We start from the raw sequence: 17843 nt of genomic DNA, 5'->3' as shown, positions 1-17843 counted from the left end.
TAGGGACTTTATTTTCAGAATAAGGCAGACATGGTGTATAATATTCACAACTATGTTTTCATGCATGTATAATCACCTGAAAATAAGAATCTTTATATTTTTGTTACTTAAAAATGATCATTTCATATGGTGAAAGTGAGAGCGGGTTCTCTTTCATAGAGGCCGCCATGTTGAAACGTGTTTCTACAGTAGCCCAGAACAGACAAACTAAATAGCTAGTGACTCTACACAAGGCCTTTCAAGCATTGTTTCTCCTTTACACTAGGAAGGTGAGAGTGATGTGAGGAGATTGCAATGCAGGAATCACACCACTAAATACAATTCAATTCTACACACTGGACCTTTAAATCTGACTGTACTTATCACATTTACTGGTGATCAATTAGTCACTTTGTCAACAACATTATATAGACAGTTATCTGAGAGAATCTCTAAAACCAGCCCCAGTGAATATATGAAAAATTATAAATTTTTCATCTGCACCTAAATAATCCTTCATATACCAGGAGCCATAAAAGGCCTAAATGTGACTTTTCTACAGATACATATTACTACAGATAATTCAAATTGATAAATTAAAAACTTTGTCCAGAGAACACCTCCACAGATAACTCTGACCACAGCTGTGTAATGTATATGATTTGTGAGACAGTGATGTATTGAGTTGCTGTGAGACAACATGAAACAACATTTACATAAAAACACGGTTTATTCCTGAGTTTAATTTTACACACATTAATGCACGTTTTCACACACAAGCATGAGGTTTGCGGATTTGAAAAGAAAATTGTGCAGGACATACGACATGTTGATCTTTTTACATGTACACACGTGCGCGTGCGCAATATGAATTGGACTGCGAGGGTTAGGATTAGATTAAGGTCACACCATGCCTTCTTTATCTCTACCCTTTTTGCAGACCATCACTAGGTACCCCACTGCAATGATGATGAGGGTGATGAAGAGGATAAGAATGCCAACCCAGGGACCTGATGGCAGAACCTTGATCACTCCAAGTGACTCTGCTGGTACCATATTAGTCCCATTCAACATGAAACCTAAAGCCCAGCCTACAGATGCTCCTCCTGCCTGTAAAACAGAGATGACACACTGCTGCTGTTACACAGACTGAAATATCAGCAAATAATAAACAAAAATATGTATTCCCTTTGTTTTCTGACCTTTTTTTGAAAAGAAATGGAAGGAAGGGAGATCTCATTGAAACTGTAGCCCTCCGTTAAGAGGACCTGGACAAAATTAGCGATGGGGCAGACATTCTTCATGTATTTCTCAGACTGCTCTGTCTTTTTACTCATCTGTGAGAGGAAATAACATTGGTTAATCTCAATTTTGTTATTCAAATTTTAATCCTAATCTTGTCTGTCTTTACTGGGGTTAAGGCAAGAATATTTTTTTCAGACACAAGATCCTTAATCCTAAATTATTAGCAGCTAGGCTCAGAGAGCTGTATGCTCAATAGTACCTCAGAAATGCTCATGTTGCAGGCGAGTTTGATTGCCTTCTTCATTTGACTGGGTGATGTGATGGGGATGTTGGTGAGGCTGGTAAGGTAGGTGTGAGTGAAGTAAAATGCAGAGAATGCCTGAGGAGAGGACAGTGAATCAATTCAAAGTTGCACACTTTTCTGGAGTTAAGACAAACAGCTTTGAAAACAAACTGTAAAAATTTAAAGCTGGACAACACGTTACTGTTCAGGTTGAAATTCATTTGAATAATTAATCATAACCAGAGGGGTAGATATAGACAGTGCAGTCAGGCAGTGCAGTTGCACTGGGGCTTGTTGGTGGCGGAGCCTGTTTTGCAACAATGTGTTCAATGAGTGTCCAAAGATGACTCAGATTGCTACTTTCGAAAGAAGAACCAACTTTAAAATACAAATAGTGCCATTTCCTTTGTCAAAAATACAATAGCACTACAATACTCTTTGTTTTGAGTGAATAGCAATCTGTAACAAAATTATACATCAATTATAAAATTTTAGAATGATAAAAAATGATTCAATTAAAATATTAAAACACTGAATAATTTATTTTTTGTCATATACAGGTAATATGTGTTTTGATGCCTGTCTATGAAGAAAACTTTCGTAAAATTCCCTTATGCTTTTGTTCAAGGTGACTCTTGGTACATTTAAACTAAATGGAAGTGGAACTCTCCTAAATAAAAAGTATACAAGTATAATGGTCTACAGCCATGCTAATATGCTGTCAATATGTGACAGTGTTAACATGGTTATATACTACAGCCTAAATGTACAGCTGAGGCTGATGGGACTTTCACTAGCTTTGCACATATTTGGTCAGAAACCCAAGTATCAGACAAATAAATATTGTGACCTGATGATGGAAAAAAAATAAATGTTATGGGATCACCAAAGTTGTTCCACTACAATCCATCCAGTGGTTGGTGAGATATTGGTCCAAAATAAAGGACAGACTGATGTCCCTAGAGCCAACACTGTTAGCATGGCTAAAATGTGACACATTGCAGCCTATTGCAGCTTCGTCCCAGACAACAGCACCAAGCCCATAGAGAAGCACCAAGAAAACATTCCAAAAAGTAAAATAATGTGAAGTGATCATAATGTTAGTAACTATTCTGACTTAATTTTGCTCCCTCAACTTGAGCTCTTTGCTGTCTCTGTATGAAAGGCCCTCTCACCATGAAGTTTCCTCTCACACTGGGCTGGAAGACGCCATTAAAGGAGCACTTGGAGTAAGAGCAGTTGGTGAAGGAGAACATTTTCGTTACGTTGCCAAGGCAGTTCTGGTAATTTCCTGTGCCCATGACAGATACAGACATCTGAGGGTCAAACTGGGCCGGTCTATCATTCTTAGTACACGGAGAATCAAAGACATCCTTTCCCAGCTTGATGGATATGTTGAACCCTGGTGGATAGCAGGGATGGTACAGCTGGGTCTTCAAACCTTGAATCTGGAAGAGGTAAAAAGCAGTGAAGCATATCACACACCTGTCTACTATGTCTAATAAAAATAAACATTAGAATAGGTAAACATTCACATTTTTAGGAAGCCCAATTAAAAACATTTAGGTTTTTAAAATATCTTTGACATTTTGGGGAATGATTATTTGCATTTTGGCTGGGGGTTAGATGAGCTTCATAGATTCATATCACAAATAGCACAAAGACAACAAAAAAACAGGGGGAAACAGTCAAACCTCTGCTCCAGCTTCATATTCAAAGGGCACAAGTATAATGCAGCAAGACAGACCTTAACCTCTGGCCTCTCTGGTGGTCAAAGAGAATCCTAAAGGCAGTAATCACGAGAATTCTGCTATATGCTATGTGACGATACCTTGATAAGATGAGCCAGCAGTTTCTTCAAAACCTGGTCTTGACCGTAGCACAGGAAGCTCTGGGTGTATAGTCTGTAGGTTTTTCCATAAAGATTCAGCTTCATCTCGTTATCCTTATCCTCCACCTTTTCTGAAGTCTCAAAAGTAATCTGAGTGGAAGCTCCGCCTAAATCCAAAGCTCCAATTGTCTCTCTGCCTGGATTCAGCCAACGCCCGACAAAGCCATACTGAGTGGCAAGAAAGGACATGTCAGGACAAAAAAACATGAGTTGATCAAGGACAATAAAAGTTTACTCAGAAGAAAACATCCCGGCATGACACTTTATGTGGGACCTTTCCACCATGAAACCCACATGAATCTATGGTCAGTGGGTCATAGTCTGTCGTCTGTATAAATATCCATCCATCCTGACTTTTGAATTAGCACCACAAGCAGGTCTTCTTTACTACTTATCCAGTGAAGCATCTCAACATCTACTCTATGGTGAGATACTCCAAAGTTTGGTGCAAATGAATCCTAATAACTTCCTCTAACATTTCATCCAGCATTAGTAGTTCACCAACATCCAGTACACCTAATCTACAACTGATGCACATTTAATTAATACCTTTAAAATGTGAGCTAAGTGTATCTCACAATTCATCAGTCTACTGCAAAACAGCAGTTCACTTGTTGCTGTTAATGTGTCAATAAGATGGTGTATTATGAAGTTTGTGGGGGATTCATTTAACAGAATTAAAGCACTTTAAGATGGATACTTTCCTCTGTGACTTTGGATGTGTTGAATAGGAAGGATAGTGTTATAAAAGTGAAACGTTGGAACTCACCTTGGCAAAGTTTTCAAGTAAGTAGTTGACCGTGACCCAGCCGTATGCCCCCTCCTCCTGTCCACTCAGGATGCTTGCATTTTTGAATTTGAAAGGGTAAGACCGCAGTTTGTTTTCCACTTCCTTCAATATACGCTTGGACTCTGTGGCATTGATTATGCTATTAATGAGTGGAAAGAGTGGAAAATAAAGAATATTAAATCTTTAAATCCAAGATCAATTCATTGCATTCATGCATAATAGAAAATAGTAGTAATACTATTAATAATATTTTGGTGTAATTACTGTCTTGATAAGAATTTCTACTGACTTCAAGAGCCTCATGCCTGCAGTAGCTCCTAGATAGAGCGGAGTTTGGTGGTGCCTGAATTTTGGGATATCCTTCAGAGCTTGTTCCAGGCAGGTCTCGAGACTTTTTGCTGCACCGCCAGGAACACCTGAATAGCTGGATATTCCTCCACCTGGACAGAAAGGGAACGTACTTCTGCTTACAAAGAACTCCTGACCTCCTAAAAAAGTGAACTTCCTTGTCTTAAAGGACGAATGACCCGCTGAGATAAGGTTCTTGTTGCCGTTTCCAAGGGAACTAAAAACAAACTGAGGCAAGAAGAAGAAGTGACAATGACTAAGATGTCTCAAATGTCTGTAAATGAAGTATTTTCAAAACCTTGCACAAGACAAGATAGTGTGTAGACATTGAATCTGACCTTGACACGTCCTTGTACACGTATCTTTCATGGAAGTGAAACCATGTGTCTAGGGTTAAAAGGTTGACGAAAGGGAAAGGGAACTAAAATAAAAAGAATAAAAAATATTTTCCACTTACCTCTGGTGGTGCAAGTCAGTAAAATCTACATAACTAAGATTGGAAAAATATGTCTCAAGGGTCTATAATCGAGTTAAATGGAATTGGGAATGGAATTTTTGGCAAAAATTGCATTTGTAAAGGTGTGAGTACTGTAAATTGTTACGTCTGTGTAAATAATAGTCTAGACCTACTCTATATGAGTGTCAAGTATGAGCTCACCTTTGACATCGCACTCGCTGTGCTGGGTGACAATACCAGTGCCATTGAGCTTGTCAGCTGGCCATTTATAGATGTACATGGAGGTGTGGGACGAGCCTGCATCTAGAATGACTCCATACTGAAACAGACAGAGCACTAAACCTTAGTCATACACAGCATGGTGCAGGTTTTGACATTCATTTGAATGAAGTCTGGTTAGGCTGTGGTGGTACGGGCTGCAGATTTTTCTTAAAAAACAGAACCAAAACCAGAATCAACAAGACTGGTCAAAATGCTCTACAGTCACCCTGAAAAATCACTAAAACCAGGTGCTTTTGCTCCCTTTTTTTAGCTGTAGTGATGTCTGTAGTGATGTACCATATTGAAATAATGTGACACACTGAATACATCTGTAAAAAAAACTGATGTGAACATAAGACATTTACACCAGCAGTGAAGGCTTGACAGGATGTGGTCAAAGCACAGCGAGTGTGTGATTTGACTCAAAAATAAGTAGCCTACATACTGATACATGCTGGCCTTTTATGGTATGTTTTCTATGAGACTACAAAGTACAGAGTGATTAGATATTTTCTTCTGTCTTAATTCATTCAGCGATGTTGACTTTGTCCCCTTTTATGTGCTCTTTTGTAACGGCGACTTCAAAGCATCACATTCAGGCATTATTCCACAGACAAAGGCAGCATATATGAGAGAATGAGATCAGTTTAAACTCTGTCTGCAACATTGACAAAGAGCATTCAAGAGCACTCTCCCGTTGTGTCTACTCTTTGCTCTGCATCACTTCCTTCAGAAACACTTTGTACTTTTGAGGTTGGCATCTAAAAGTAGTGTGGTAGGCGCTGTCCTACATTGAGCTGACAAACAGACAAGTTTAAAACCGATAGGGCTCAAACCACTTTATCCATCCATCTATTCATTATCTGTAACAACTTATTCTCATCTGGATCACGCTGGGGCTGGAGTCTATCTGATCATTTTATGTGCAGGACAATCTGCAGCTGAGAAATTTTTTAACAACTGAAATGAAATTAGTATTTTTTGTGACCTAACAAGCTCACTATGTTTTCAAGTAAAAAATACTGGGTTAGTAAGGCGGGAGGACTGAACCTTATGTTTGATAAGGTTCTCCCCAGCTCTGCTCTTCACTTGACTGAAAAGTGCAACACCCTGTCCTAAACATGTTCAAATAATATGTAACAGCAGGAAAAACTGGACTGCATTTTAAAACCATGCAGTCCAATTTTAACCTCACTATATGGGACTATATATGCACAGCCACATACATTAACAAAAAGACACAGAAGTTGTGTCATCTGGCAAAGAGCATCTCTGTCTTTCCATTGACTATTTATGGAGCTATAATAAAATATAAATATATAAACCACAAAAAGACTCTTCAAGGTTCAACCAGAGAAAAATTACAACACCTTTTCTTATCCCTCCTCCCCCCACAGTACCTAATGCAGGTACTGTTTCGAAATATTTACAAATACAAGTTACACTGAACTGAAGCCAGAGGAGCGACTACTACCAATCACTTACTTATTCAGTTCTCCAAAAACTTTTGGATGCGTCAATTATGAGAAGATTTACGAAATAGTTTTTTTCATTACCATGTTTTCAGAAGGCATCTTAATCTCTCTAGCCGGAAGGGCCACCAGCAGAATCCCGACTATTGCCACTATCAGCAGCACAAGTGCAGGGATGCTCTTGGAGTACGGGAGGCTCATGCTGGCTCTGTGCGCTCGGAGGCTCCGGAGAGGTCTGCAAAGCGCAAAGAGCTCCTGATGCTCAGTAAAGAAACCCACGGAGACAAGGGGCGTTAAATAGACGACGGTTTGACGGCTCGTGGGTTTGGTCTGACCATTTGACGTATTTTCTTTTGAAAGAGAACACTTCCCGCTTCCTGTTACTAGCTGTAGATTCACCAGCTGTGGGTGGGTACAAGAAGCCCAGGCTGCTAAAATGTGAGATAACGGACGGTTGGTGTGATTTTGTGCATGCACTGCACTTTATAGTGCATGCACAAAATCATACCAACCACAGACCCTCATGTCAGGAACCAATCAGCTGCACTGAGTGGTTAAACAGCAGCTCTCTATTATTTACTTTACTTAAATAAACTACAGAGTCTGATGGATATATCTGAGATAAAAGTTGCTTTTCTGTCCCCAGAGTGTTTACTATTCAATAAATCAACAAATAATTAAATAAATCAACTGCTAGACAAACAGGAGACATAAATGAACATTTTCAACTTTAATAACTGCCATAGAAATGCAAAAGACTGCCTGCACATGAAACAAATGGCAACTGACAAACAGGGTTAACACTGGTGGTTAAGTGGGGAGACAATTCTGTGAATGTCATCAAAAATCTGAAAATCCTGAGACATAGTACACATGATGATGTTCCGCTAATTTTGTGAGAAAACCTTTCATATGATTATATCTTCACAGTCCACGTCCATGTTTTGGAGCAAAACATTTTTATAACATATTACTGCGATGATTTCTCCATTAAAACTGGCACTCTTTAATTTAGGAAGCTATTGTCCGACATGACAAAAAACAGAAGTGATTTAAATGAGCTCAGACTCTTTGAAAGTTACAGTGACCTTAATACTAACAGGAAATGGACACAGGAACATTTTGTGCCTCAGACACTGAGGACAGTGAGCCAGTAAGAGTGCATCCCCAAATTTGGTTTAAGAGAAGGTCAGGGGTCAGTAGCGTATGGGTGGGTGTGTTGTGTGGGTGTGTTTGCATGCATGTTAGTGGAGGTTTGAGAAATGAGATGCCCATTCCTGTTTCACATCCCCCCAGCTGCTTCTAGACATTCCACAGAAGAGGGAAATTAAAGTATGCTTTGTCAAAGAGAAACAGTGATTGAAAGAATACTGAAAGTATGTCAGGGGCTTTTAGGAGCTCCGCTGCTAAAAAAGCTACTAATTGCTCAGTGACAGTGGTTATCCTGTATAGTCAGTTCAGCCCAGTGATAGTGGATGCGGTGCTGCCTCAGGCTTTTTATGTGGTGGGACATGAAATTAAAGGTATCCATCGGACTGTTTGATCACTAGTTGAGCTCTGGAGCAATGTTTTTGCGAATGGGTCCCCATTTTGTTTATATCATGCAGAGGTGCAGCAATGTGCCAGAAAAACATGGAAGAAGAAGAAGAAGACAAAAAATCTGCACTATTTAAATAAATGAATTGAATTAAGGGAAAATATTTGCCGGACTTTAAGGACATAACACTGAATGTAATCATGTTCGTTTACAAGAAAAGTCCTTTTATGAATGAATCTTGCAGAACCTTCAGCCTGTCCTGAAGAAGTAGCTTTTGGTTTTGACATTGTGTCATGTGGTGGTAATACTGTGTGTATGCACCAAAAATATGATGATTCAGAGAGTTTTCCCCTCAAATGGAAACTATGTCTACTCACAACTATAGGAAGTGAAGTAGTGAAATAGCAGCAGTAATTTCACTTTTTTTTCTAAATAACTTTGGCTAACCTGGAAGTTTCTTGGCAAGTAACTGGTGACTACAACGTTATTACTATCATTATTACTGAGCAAAAAAAGTATGAAACTATGAATCATGGTGTGCGAATGCAGGCAATTCCTATCAAACCTAGAGATGTGTGATCAGTTTGGTTTCCAAACTTCAGGACTGGAGTCTTCTAAGCGTCTACTGTATTTCATGCATGTATTTAAAGTCAAATGTTCTTCTCGTCCAAAGATGTGGCTGCAGTTACAACTTCTTTCGAAACAATGGTGAAGCAATGCATGGGAGGGGGATTTGGTATGTGAGGTCGGACTTAACAGAAGGGGAGGGGGTGAAATCCCAGCCATGTTAGGAGGTGAAAGTAGTAAAAAAACTTCATATTTTAGATTCTCCAATGTAGCCACCGTTTGCTTTGATGACAGCTCTGCACACTCTTCTCTCAGTCAGCTTCACAAGGTCGTCCAACAGTCCTGAAGCACTCATTGGCTCCTTTTTCTTCCCTCTGCCGTCCAATTGATCTCAAACATCCCAACAGATGATTGTGGAGTGCTTGTGGCCTTCACTCTTTATATCCACTAGAGGGAGATCTACTCCTAATAATCTCTGAAAGACAGGTTGTTAACTAATTGTAAGTACAGATTTTGACTGATATATACACCACATATTACATACAGTCATAACTGTGTCATTATTTAAAGTGCTGGCAATACATTAAGAAAAAAATATACAAAAAGGTATTTTTATCATCAGTTCATAACATAGAGGTAATGCTAGACTTTCCATTTCATTATCAGCCAGCATACAATACAAACACTCGATAACGTATATATATATAATAATATAATATATATATAATGTATATGTGTGCAGCCATATAGTAGTGCATTACAGCTTAATAAACTCTTATCATGATCTTGTAATTTAATTCAAAAATGTTTGAACATAATACAAGACACAGTCTTTAGAGAAAGCTAAAATCAAAGTGTCTGTCTGTGACTAGTCTTTGTTTTACTAGTTATTATCTATGACCTAATGTGTGTACCGAACTGTTGATGACACTGCAGCTTGTACGGGGGCACTGTGGTTGGTAGGAATTGGGGTGAGGGGGGTTGGGGGTGATTGCCTGAACAGAAATTGGGGGGTGACACAAATGGCGGTCAGGTGAAGAGGTCGGCAACATAATTCTGAAATGCACAGATAAATCAGAAGTGTCCAGGCCGAGTGGTTCCAACAAGCCACCTGATGTTTCCTCTCCAAACACTGACCCCCTCCTCAAAGAGTTGCTACACTGTAAAAAATGTCCACCTCAACATGGCATTACAGTGCTTATCTAGATAGTTGTGTCAGAGTGAGATGACTGCAGGCTGTGTATTGACGTCATGTAAGAACTGACACAAATGAAAACTTGCATTCAGGAGCAAAGCCTTGCTAACGTCTATAAAATGCTGAAGAAAAATCACATTTGTTCCATGTGATGCTATTTTCATTGGTTGACCTTGTTGAGATCAATCTTACCGAGAGTGAAATCTTAAGCGTGAAATGCACAGATATCCACGGTTTCACCACAAACATTCAATCTGATTGACTTTCTTATTGCCCGACTTTTTCTTTAGCACCACCATGAAGTTGACTTTTGTAGTTCAGAGTGAAATGTCCTCACAGCTGTTGGATGGGTTACCATGCGATTTGTTTCACGCATTCATGATCATGATTTTTTTTTTTACTATTTATCAAGCGCTATGATCAGGGTGATATTTCAATTAGTGTATTCTATCTAACAGTTTGTGTTCAATGGGTATTACAGCCTCACATAGCTGCTAGCATAATTTTAAACTCTTGAACTTTTGTATTATACAGTCTTAACTCAACCTAGGTGGTGGTCCACAGCAGCCAACTTAGTTGGTTTTAAAAACACCAAGTCAATAATAAGTTGTTTTTTATGTGATTGACTGTGATTAAGTCCAACTTACCCTTGGTGATGAGTATTGGCAGAGTTTCCCCGGTCAATCATCTCTGTAAGATAACAGCAGACTTCAGACCACTTGCCAATTGTGTTGCTAAAGGCGTGAATTGACAATCAAATGTGACCAATTGACGTCTGTTGAGCATTCCATCAGTCGATCAGTCAACATCCATTTAGCCAGGCATTCAATATACAAGACCTTCATCAGAGCGTACATCAGGTAGATCAAAAGCTTCCTTTAATGGCTGGTAATTGTGAAATCTAAATGTGAATTGGACTGCATCTCTGGTGTCTGTTTCAGTTGGGTGAACATGCCCACTGTGCATTGTTGACATGTGTTGTCTGACAAACTTCTTTCAGACCCCAGAATCAACATTTTTTACAGTGTACCACAGGCCCTAAGGACTTCCACAGGCTGCCCCTGCATACTGGAGAGCCAGGGCACACAGAGGGCATTCACACCTTGTTAAGTTTTACAACTGGTGCATTTGTCGGTCCCAGGCTTCTATTGCCCCTGTGACTCAGTCCCTGCTTTGAAGTTACCTTCTCCGTCGAGTGGGGTGATAGAGAAATTTAGGGTTTTCTCTGATGAATGTGAATGCAAAGACACCTTAGGGTGCATATGGCCTGCTGATATAAACCTGGATGGGATTAACTAAATACACAATTGAGGGTTAATTTGACATTAATTTAATTACAGTCAACTATTCAGGTTGTAATTAGTGCAGAGCTTATATTGGGACTGTAAATTAAAGGACAACACCATGGGTCATATGTTTATAGTTTTAGCCGTCATTTCTATCAGTGAGAACTGAAATAACACTGTCCTCACCACATAACTGCTATATGATATAATAAATTCAGATGGTGCAATAATCATAAGCAACACTGAGATTACTGTGTCTAAATCAGTGATTAAATTTAAGATTTGATGGGGCTTTTTTTCATGGCATGTGGTTCTTTTAACTGCCTCTTGCCACGGTGCACTTCCCACAGGTGTCTGAAAGAAAGTCAGGAGGTTTTGCTGGGTGTTGAATGCACGTGTAGTATGAATGGAGCCACATGCCAAGTCCACAGCTGTCTGCGGACGCAGAACACGGAAAGTATGTCAGGGGCTTTTAGGAGCGCCGTTGCTAAAAAAGCTACTAATTGCTCAGTGACAGTGGTTATCCTGTATAGTCAGTTCAGCCCAGTGATAGTGGACGCGGTGCTGCCTCAGGCTTTTTATGTGGTGGGACATGAAATTAAAGGTATCCATCGGACTGTTTGACCACTAGTTGAGCTCTGGAGCAATGTTTTTGCGAATGGGTCCCCATTTTGTTTATATCATGCAGAGGTGCAGCAATGTGCCAGAAAAACATGGAAGAAGAAGAAGAAGACAAAAAATCTGCACTATTTAAATAAATGAATTGAATTAAGGGAAAATATTTGCCGGACTTTAAGGACATAACACTGAATGTAATCATGTTCGTTTACAAGAAAAGTCCTTTTATGAATGAATCTTGCAGAACCTTCAGCCTGTCCTGAAGAAGTAGCTTTTGGTTTTGACATTGTGTCATGTGGTGGTAATACTGTGTGTATGCACCAAAAATATGATGATTCAGAGAGTTTTCCCCTCAAATGGAAACTATGTCTACTCACAACTATAGGAAGTGAAGTAGTGAAATAGTGAAGTCAGTTTCCAACAGCAGCAGTAATTTCACTTTTGTTTCTAAATAACTTTGGCTAACCTGGAAGTTTGTTGGCAAGTAACTGGTGACTACAACGTTATTACTATCATTATTATTGAGCAAAAAAAGTATGAAACTATGAATCATGGTGTGCGAATGCAGGCAATTCCTATCAAACCTAGAGATGTGTGATCAGTTTGGTTTCCAAACTTCAGGACTGGAGTCTGCTAAGCATCTACTGTATTTCATGCATGTATTTAAAGTCAAATGTTCTTCTCGTCCAAAGATGTGGCTGCAGTTACAGCTTGCATGCATTGCTTCACCATTGTTTTGAAAGAATTTTTTCCCTTTTACCTGTGCACGACAGGTTCCTGTAAACTGCATGAAGGAATGCCTATTGAGGTGATTAAAGGAGCAGAAAGCAGGTGATATTTAAGAGTAGGAGGGTGGGTGGGGGTGGATTTGGTATGTGAGGACGGACTTCTTAACAGAAGGGGAGTGGGGGGGGGGGGAAATCCCAGCCATGTTAGGAGGTGAAAGTATGAGGCTCAAACCACCGTGGATGAGGCTCCTGTAATCCTGTAGCACAGTCCCATCCTTTTACATGCATGGCCTACTGTTATTTGTGTCAGCCACTCGTCACTCACACATATTGCAGTTAGAAATGGTATCCTGCTTAATTTGGCCTCTGTAAGAAGCAAGCCCACTGAAAGGAGTGCCAGTGAAGGATTCAGAGGTGATCCTGACCAGGATCAGGTTCCCCCTCCACCTTGTTCATCTGTGTAAGAAAAAAAAACTATAATAAACTATAGTAGTGTGTTTTTTCCCCTTCTTTTTTGCAGGGTGGGAAGTAGACGGAGGCACCTGAAACAGTGTTGTGCCCACCTTTTCAATACGAATGACTTTTCTTGTCAGGTCTGAATGTGGGATTAAATCTTTTGAGCACACCCACTTTGTAGAAGCTAAATGTGAAATAAAGGCCGCTATTGTGTGACAGCAGTTCTCCCCCAGGGCCCTCACAGCTCCCCGGCCTTCCCAGCCACCTCACACACTCTCTCAACCCTGAACCGGCAATTAGACAGTCAAATCAAAACCCTGGCACTCAGGACTAATTGTTTCTAACAGGCTTTTGTAAAGGGCCATGTTGTTTCCCATTCAGGACAGCTTCCCTGCCTCCTTGTGTGTCAGATAGGGGAAGGCATCGTTCCAGCCGGGAGATAAGCCACAGGCTTTTTTTAATGCCCCAAAGTAGACTTAATTTTCACCTTCCTTTCACGGTTCAGGTGCACTTGTGTATTGAGGCGGTCAGAATTTGCAAAGGGTGGGTTGGCCTGACGGATACAGTACCTCACAGGATGTCATTCATCGGCGGTTTCCGGAATGTGTTAAAAAGGGTGTGCATGTACATGTGGGGATTTCACCGCTGTCCTGCATTTTTCTCCCTTTTCTGCGTTTTTTTTGGGGGAGGGGGGCGAGCTTAAACAACTGTCAAGACATGAAATGCATGACTTTTCTATAGACAGCATGCCTCTCAGATGTGTGTAATGATGGAGCGGCAACATTCACTTTGTTTTTGTTCTTGCAAGTATTACCGTCTCCTGGTCCGGGGCTGGACTCGTACAGTGTGCCGGTATGGTGGGTAGTATAAACCATTTATTAACGCTGGATAGCTGTGTTCACTAGCTAGCCTGGAGCTGTTTAAAGCTAAATGCAGAAATCAGAACAGAACCGGTGTGGACTGGGCAACCACTATTAAAAAGCATTTTATCAGCCAGTGCAACAAGTTTCCAGATGATGAATTGTCCAGTGCCAACCATTTTTGATGCAGCTGCCTGTGTTTTTATTTTGCTACTCCATTGCAACAAGATAGCAGTGACATGAAGCTCTTTGGCTTTCTTCTGTGGCAAAAACAGCCATGCTGAAAGGTCTGTTTCTTTCATCAACGAGCTTCTAATCTAGAAAGGATTTTATCAGTATTTTAGTTAAAGGGTTGACTTGACTGGACTTAATATCAAATAATAATTGAGCACTTAAAATGATCTTTGCTGCTCCCTTGTCTGGAGACATTCTAACCACTCCTGTCAGAGTGGGAGGAACAATTGTTGCATTACGACCACATTAGTCACTGTTCAACATTGGTGTGTGCATACATCAGCCTACAGATAGAGTTCATGGATGATGCAGTACAGTCAGAACACCTAGGAGTCGGTGTGAATGGAAGCACTTATCATCTATCATCTATCATGATGGAATTGGAAATCTCCCTTCAGGGCGAGCCACCTCTCCTGAGATAAAGACCACCTCTGCTAACATCATAAAACATTTTATGAAATCAAACATCTGCAATACGACTACCTGGGGGAAACCCCTGTATTCACATAGATTAAATTATATGATGACTGCTACAAAAATCGCTTTATTTTGAAACATCTCTCTCCTAACAACCCCAAACAGCCATGATAGATTGGATATTCTCCTCGTACATCTTCTTCTTCTTCTTCTTCTTCTTCTTCTTCTTCTTCTTCTTCTTCTTCTTCTTCTTCTTCACTGGTGTAAGAGACAAACACTATCAGGAGTGATTCTTTATATCTGTGACTGACCTGCTGTCTGCACCCAGCCAGCGCTGAGAGCAGGGAGCTGCTTCTGTTTGAATTGGAGTGTGACTGGAGCTATAGTGGGAGCTCTGGGGAGGGAGGGGGGTGAGGCTTGTCCATCACTGCCCACCCCTCCACCTCCCTCCTCACACACCCACCCCCACCACACACACATACACACACACCCTGCTGTGGACCCCTGTGTCTGCTGCTCAGCCTGTCAACCTGAGAGAGAAAAGGAGGGAGAGGGGGCTGGAGTGCTGAAGTGAGGTATAGGCAGACATTTTCTCAGGAATGCTGGGAGCTATCAGAAGTGACATGTAACCGTATCCTCTGTCAGATCTCAGGCTTTATCTCTGCTCTGCTGTTGACTGCTCCCTCAGTCCGCTGATGCCTCATGTCTGAACCTGAGAGCCTTGCTGTGAGCCGATCCTCCCTCCTCCTGCATCCCTGCAGGAACATTTTGATCAGGACATTTGGATGAATAAACATTTGTAAGAACCCCTGTGATTTCATTACATTGTCACCACTGGTGGCTCTTTAGGGTCTGTGGATATTCATGGGTACTCTAGAGGCAGCAGCAGACTGAATTATCTCAACATTTCCTTTATTGATTGCCATGAAAGTCATGAAAGAACAGACATATGTACTTCCCATCTGATCATTCAACATTGTTGGTTTATGGCCTTAAACTACAACTAATGCTATTCACATCAACCAAAGCTAACCAAAGTGTTAGCAAGCTAATACACTGTGCTACAATGGTGGATATGAGAATTATTATATCTGCTAAACATCAGCATGTTAACATTGTCTTGTGCACATATTCATATAGCATTTAGCTGTGGACACTTTCTTGTTACTTTCAGTTCTAAAAATCTAAAATGAAACTCTACGGGAAAACCTCGATATTATCTGACAATGATAGGACAAAACTCATAGTTGCTTAGTCATTTTGGTTTCAGGTTCTTTTCTGACGCAGCACGTCACCTTAAACAACCTCTTTTAATTGCCAGTTATACGGTATTTAACCCTCCCCACAGTAGGTGACATGTTTATCATGAAAAGCAGCTTTACTCAATTATAGCGTAATTAAAAAGCAATTATTTGCTGCATAACAATTTGCTAATGCCTGTTTGAAGCTCTATCACCATATTTGTTCATGCACTTGTGACCCAACTGAGTGGGCTAATGGCATTACTCCAAACGTCTTTGACCCCCCACCAGTGTTTGCTTTCTACTCAACCAAACAAGATCAAACGGCGTTATCAGTGCACCCTTAGATAGAAGCAACTTGACCACCGGCAACTCAAGTGAGATCAACCTTCTGAGAGCACTAATGCCGTCTTGTTAGGGCCTAATGGAGGACAATTCAGGGATGATATGGGAGACCAGCTCACACACTAGACATTAATGCTGGTGCGTTAAAGCCACTTCTGGGCTTGCAGCCGCTGTGATGGGTCCTGTAGCGACTTGCTCGGGGCTTGATGCTGGGGCTTCACAGGTGAGCAGAAAGAAGAGACGCACTTGTGTTTTTTTGTGTTTAAGTGTTTAAGTGCTGTCTTTGAAAGTGTCCTGTTACCCCCCTCCTCTCTCTCTCTCTCACACACACACAGACATACACACACACACTCCTTCTGTACAGGTAAGACACTTATTCCCATTACTCTAGGCAGGACAGCCTGGTTGGATTTGCATGGCAATAAAATACATTTCATAGATAGAGGATATCTAGAGGGTTTTACCTTATAAAAAGCTGTCTTAACTGAAGTGCATTATGCATTCATCCCTTTGCTGCTCCCTGAATACTACAAGCAGAAAGCTTACATAACAAAAGAAAAAGACATTTGCTTGTTTTGATCTCCTCATGATCGCTGCGACCAAGCGATGGCAGTTTTCCCTCCTTAGTTGAAGTAGCACCAGCATTGTTTGTTTATGCCATTATGTCTGTGGAACATGTGACTGATGGCCTTCTGAGTGACTCTATGCATTTGTCCACAGCACTAGAGCTAGCAGGGCCACTGCCCCCTCATTGGCTGTGAAGGAGCCCTTAAGAGGGTCAGTAGAGGCAAGCTGCGTGGAGAGTTCGAACAGGGTCAATAGATGCCCTCGTGGAGGTCACAGCCAGGTAAGAGGGCAGCGTCATGTTCATCCACAACACTTGACTCACCGAGATACAAATGCATTAGCCCGGAAGCTAGTTTTTCATAAACACAATGTAACATCAACACACAAATACACACATGCATGCATCAGATCAGTCACATTAGTAGATTACTTTGTGATGTCATTGCAGTAATTCTGTTTAATTATGATTATGTAATTATGATGAATAATACATTTTTGTTTACAAGAAGAAAGCTTTCATTTTTAAAAACCTTAATATATATATAAAATAGGATAGAGCTTTGCCAATTCACATACACACACACACACACACACACACACACACACACACACATATGTATACATATATATGTGTGTGTGTGTGTGAATGGGCAAAGCTCTATTCTCTACGTCCTGGTAAGGTTATTGGCAAAGAAATGTTCACTCTTCGACAGGTTTCACTTATACCCTGAGAAGGTACTATAGCTGCGTATGTTTCTATCACATGTTGAACAGTTGACACTGAGTCTGATATAAATAATAAAGGATCGTCAGCATATAGGAAAACCCTGTGTTCTATGCCGACTGTAAGAACACCATGAAAGACTTTATCAAAACACTTTAGGCATCTACAGGGAGGCAGAGTGGATGACTACAAGTACTCAGCGGATGTTAGTGAAAGACTGGTGACCTGTCTGAAATGGTGTCTTTTAGGATGTTGCCCAATCTGGAGGAAACAAGTTAGGCCGGTGGACAAGTGGGTAGTGTAACCGGGCTCAGCAGCCTCTATGGACATGATAGAAACAAA

At 40.7% G+C, this 17843-nt stretch overlaps 1 protein-coding gene across 1 annotated transcript; it reads right to left on the bottom strand.

Moving 5' to 3' along the window:
* Positions 1–67: 67 nt before the first annotated feature.
* Positions 68–7060, bottom strand: LOC104923793 (ectonucleoside triphosphate diphosphohydrolase 2). The gene is made up of 9 exons (XM_010736982.3): positions 6811–7060; positions 5195–5312; positions 4478–4628; positions 4168–4327; positions 3339–3566; positions 2683–2955; positions 1484–1603; positions 1182–1316; positions 68–1089 (listed from the first exon to the last, which is right to left on the bottom strand). Exons 1-9 carry the CDS (start codon positions 6925–6927, stop codon positions 883–885), a joined length of 1509 nt encoding a protein of 502 aa, XP_010735284.1. The 5' UTR covers positions 6928–7060; the 3' UTR covers positions 68–882.
* Between the last annotated feature and the right edge of the window lie 10783 nt (positions 7061–17843).

Source organism: Larimichthys crocea, chromosome III (genome assembly GCF_000972845.2).
Source record: "Larimichthys crocea isolate SSNF chromosome III, L_crocea_2.0, whole genome shotgun sequence".
NCBI classification, from domain to species: domain Eukaryota; kingdom Metazoa; phylum Chordata; class Actinopteri; family Sciaenidae; genus Larimichthys; species Larimichthys crocea.
The sequence above is the reverse complement of the archived record's forward strand: the minus strand, read 5'-3'. Positions and strand labels throughout refer to the sequence as shown.

Bases quoted from the DNA above. Each gene is read 5' to 3' on its own strand.
- LOC104923793 (XM_010736982.3), bottom strand. From the start codon at position 6,927: ATGAGCCTCCCGTACTCCAAGAGCATCCCTGCACTTGTGCTGCTGATA. The intron at 4,629-5,194 runs GTGAGCTCATAC...CTTTCTGTCCAG, and splicing joins CAGCGAGTGCGATGTCAAAG to GTGGAGGAATATCCAGCTAT. The intron at 2,956-3,338 runs GTATCGTCACAT...TACCTCTTCCAG, and splicing joins TGCTGGCTCATCTTATCAAG to ATTCAAGGTTTGAAGACCCA.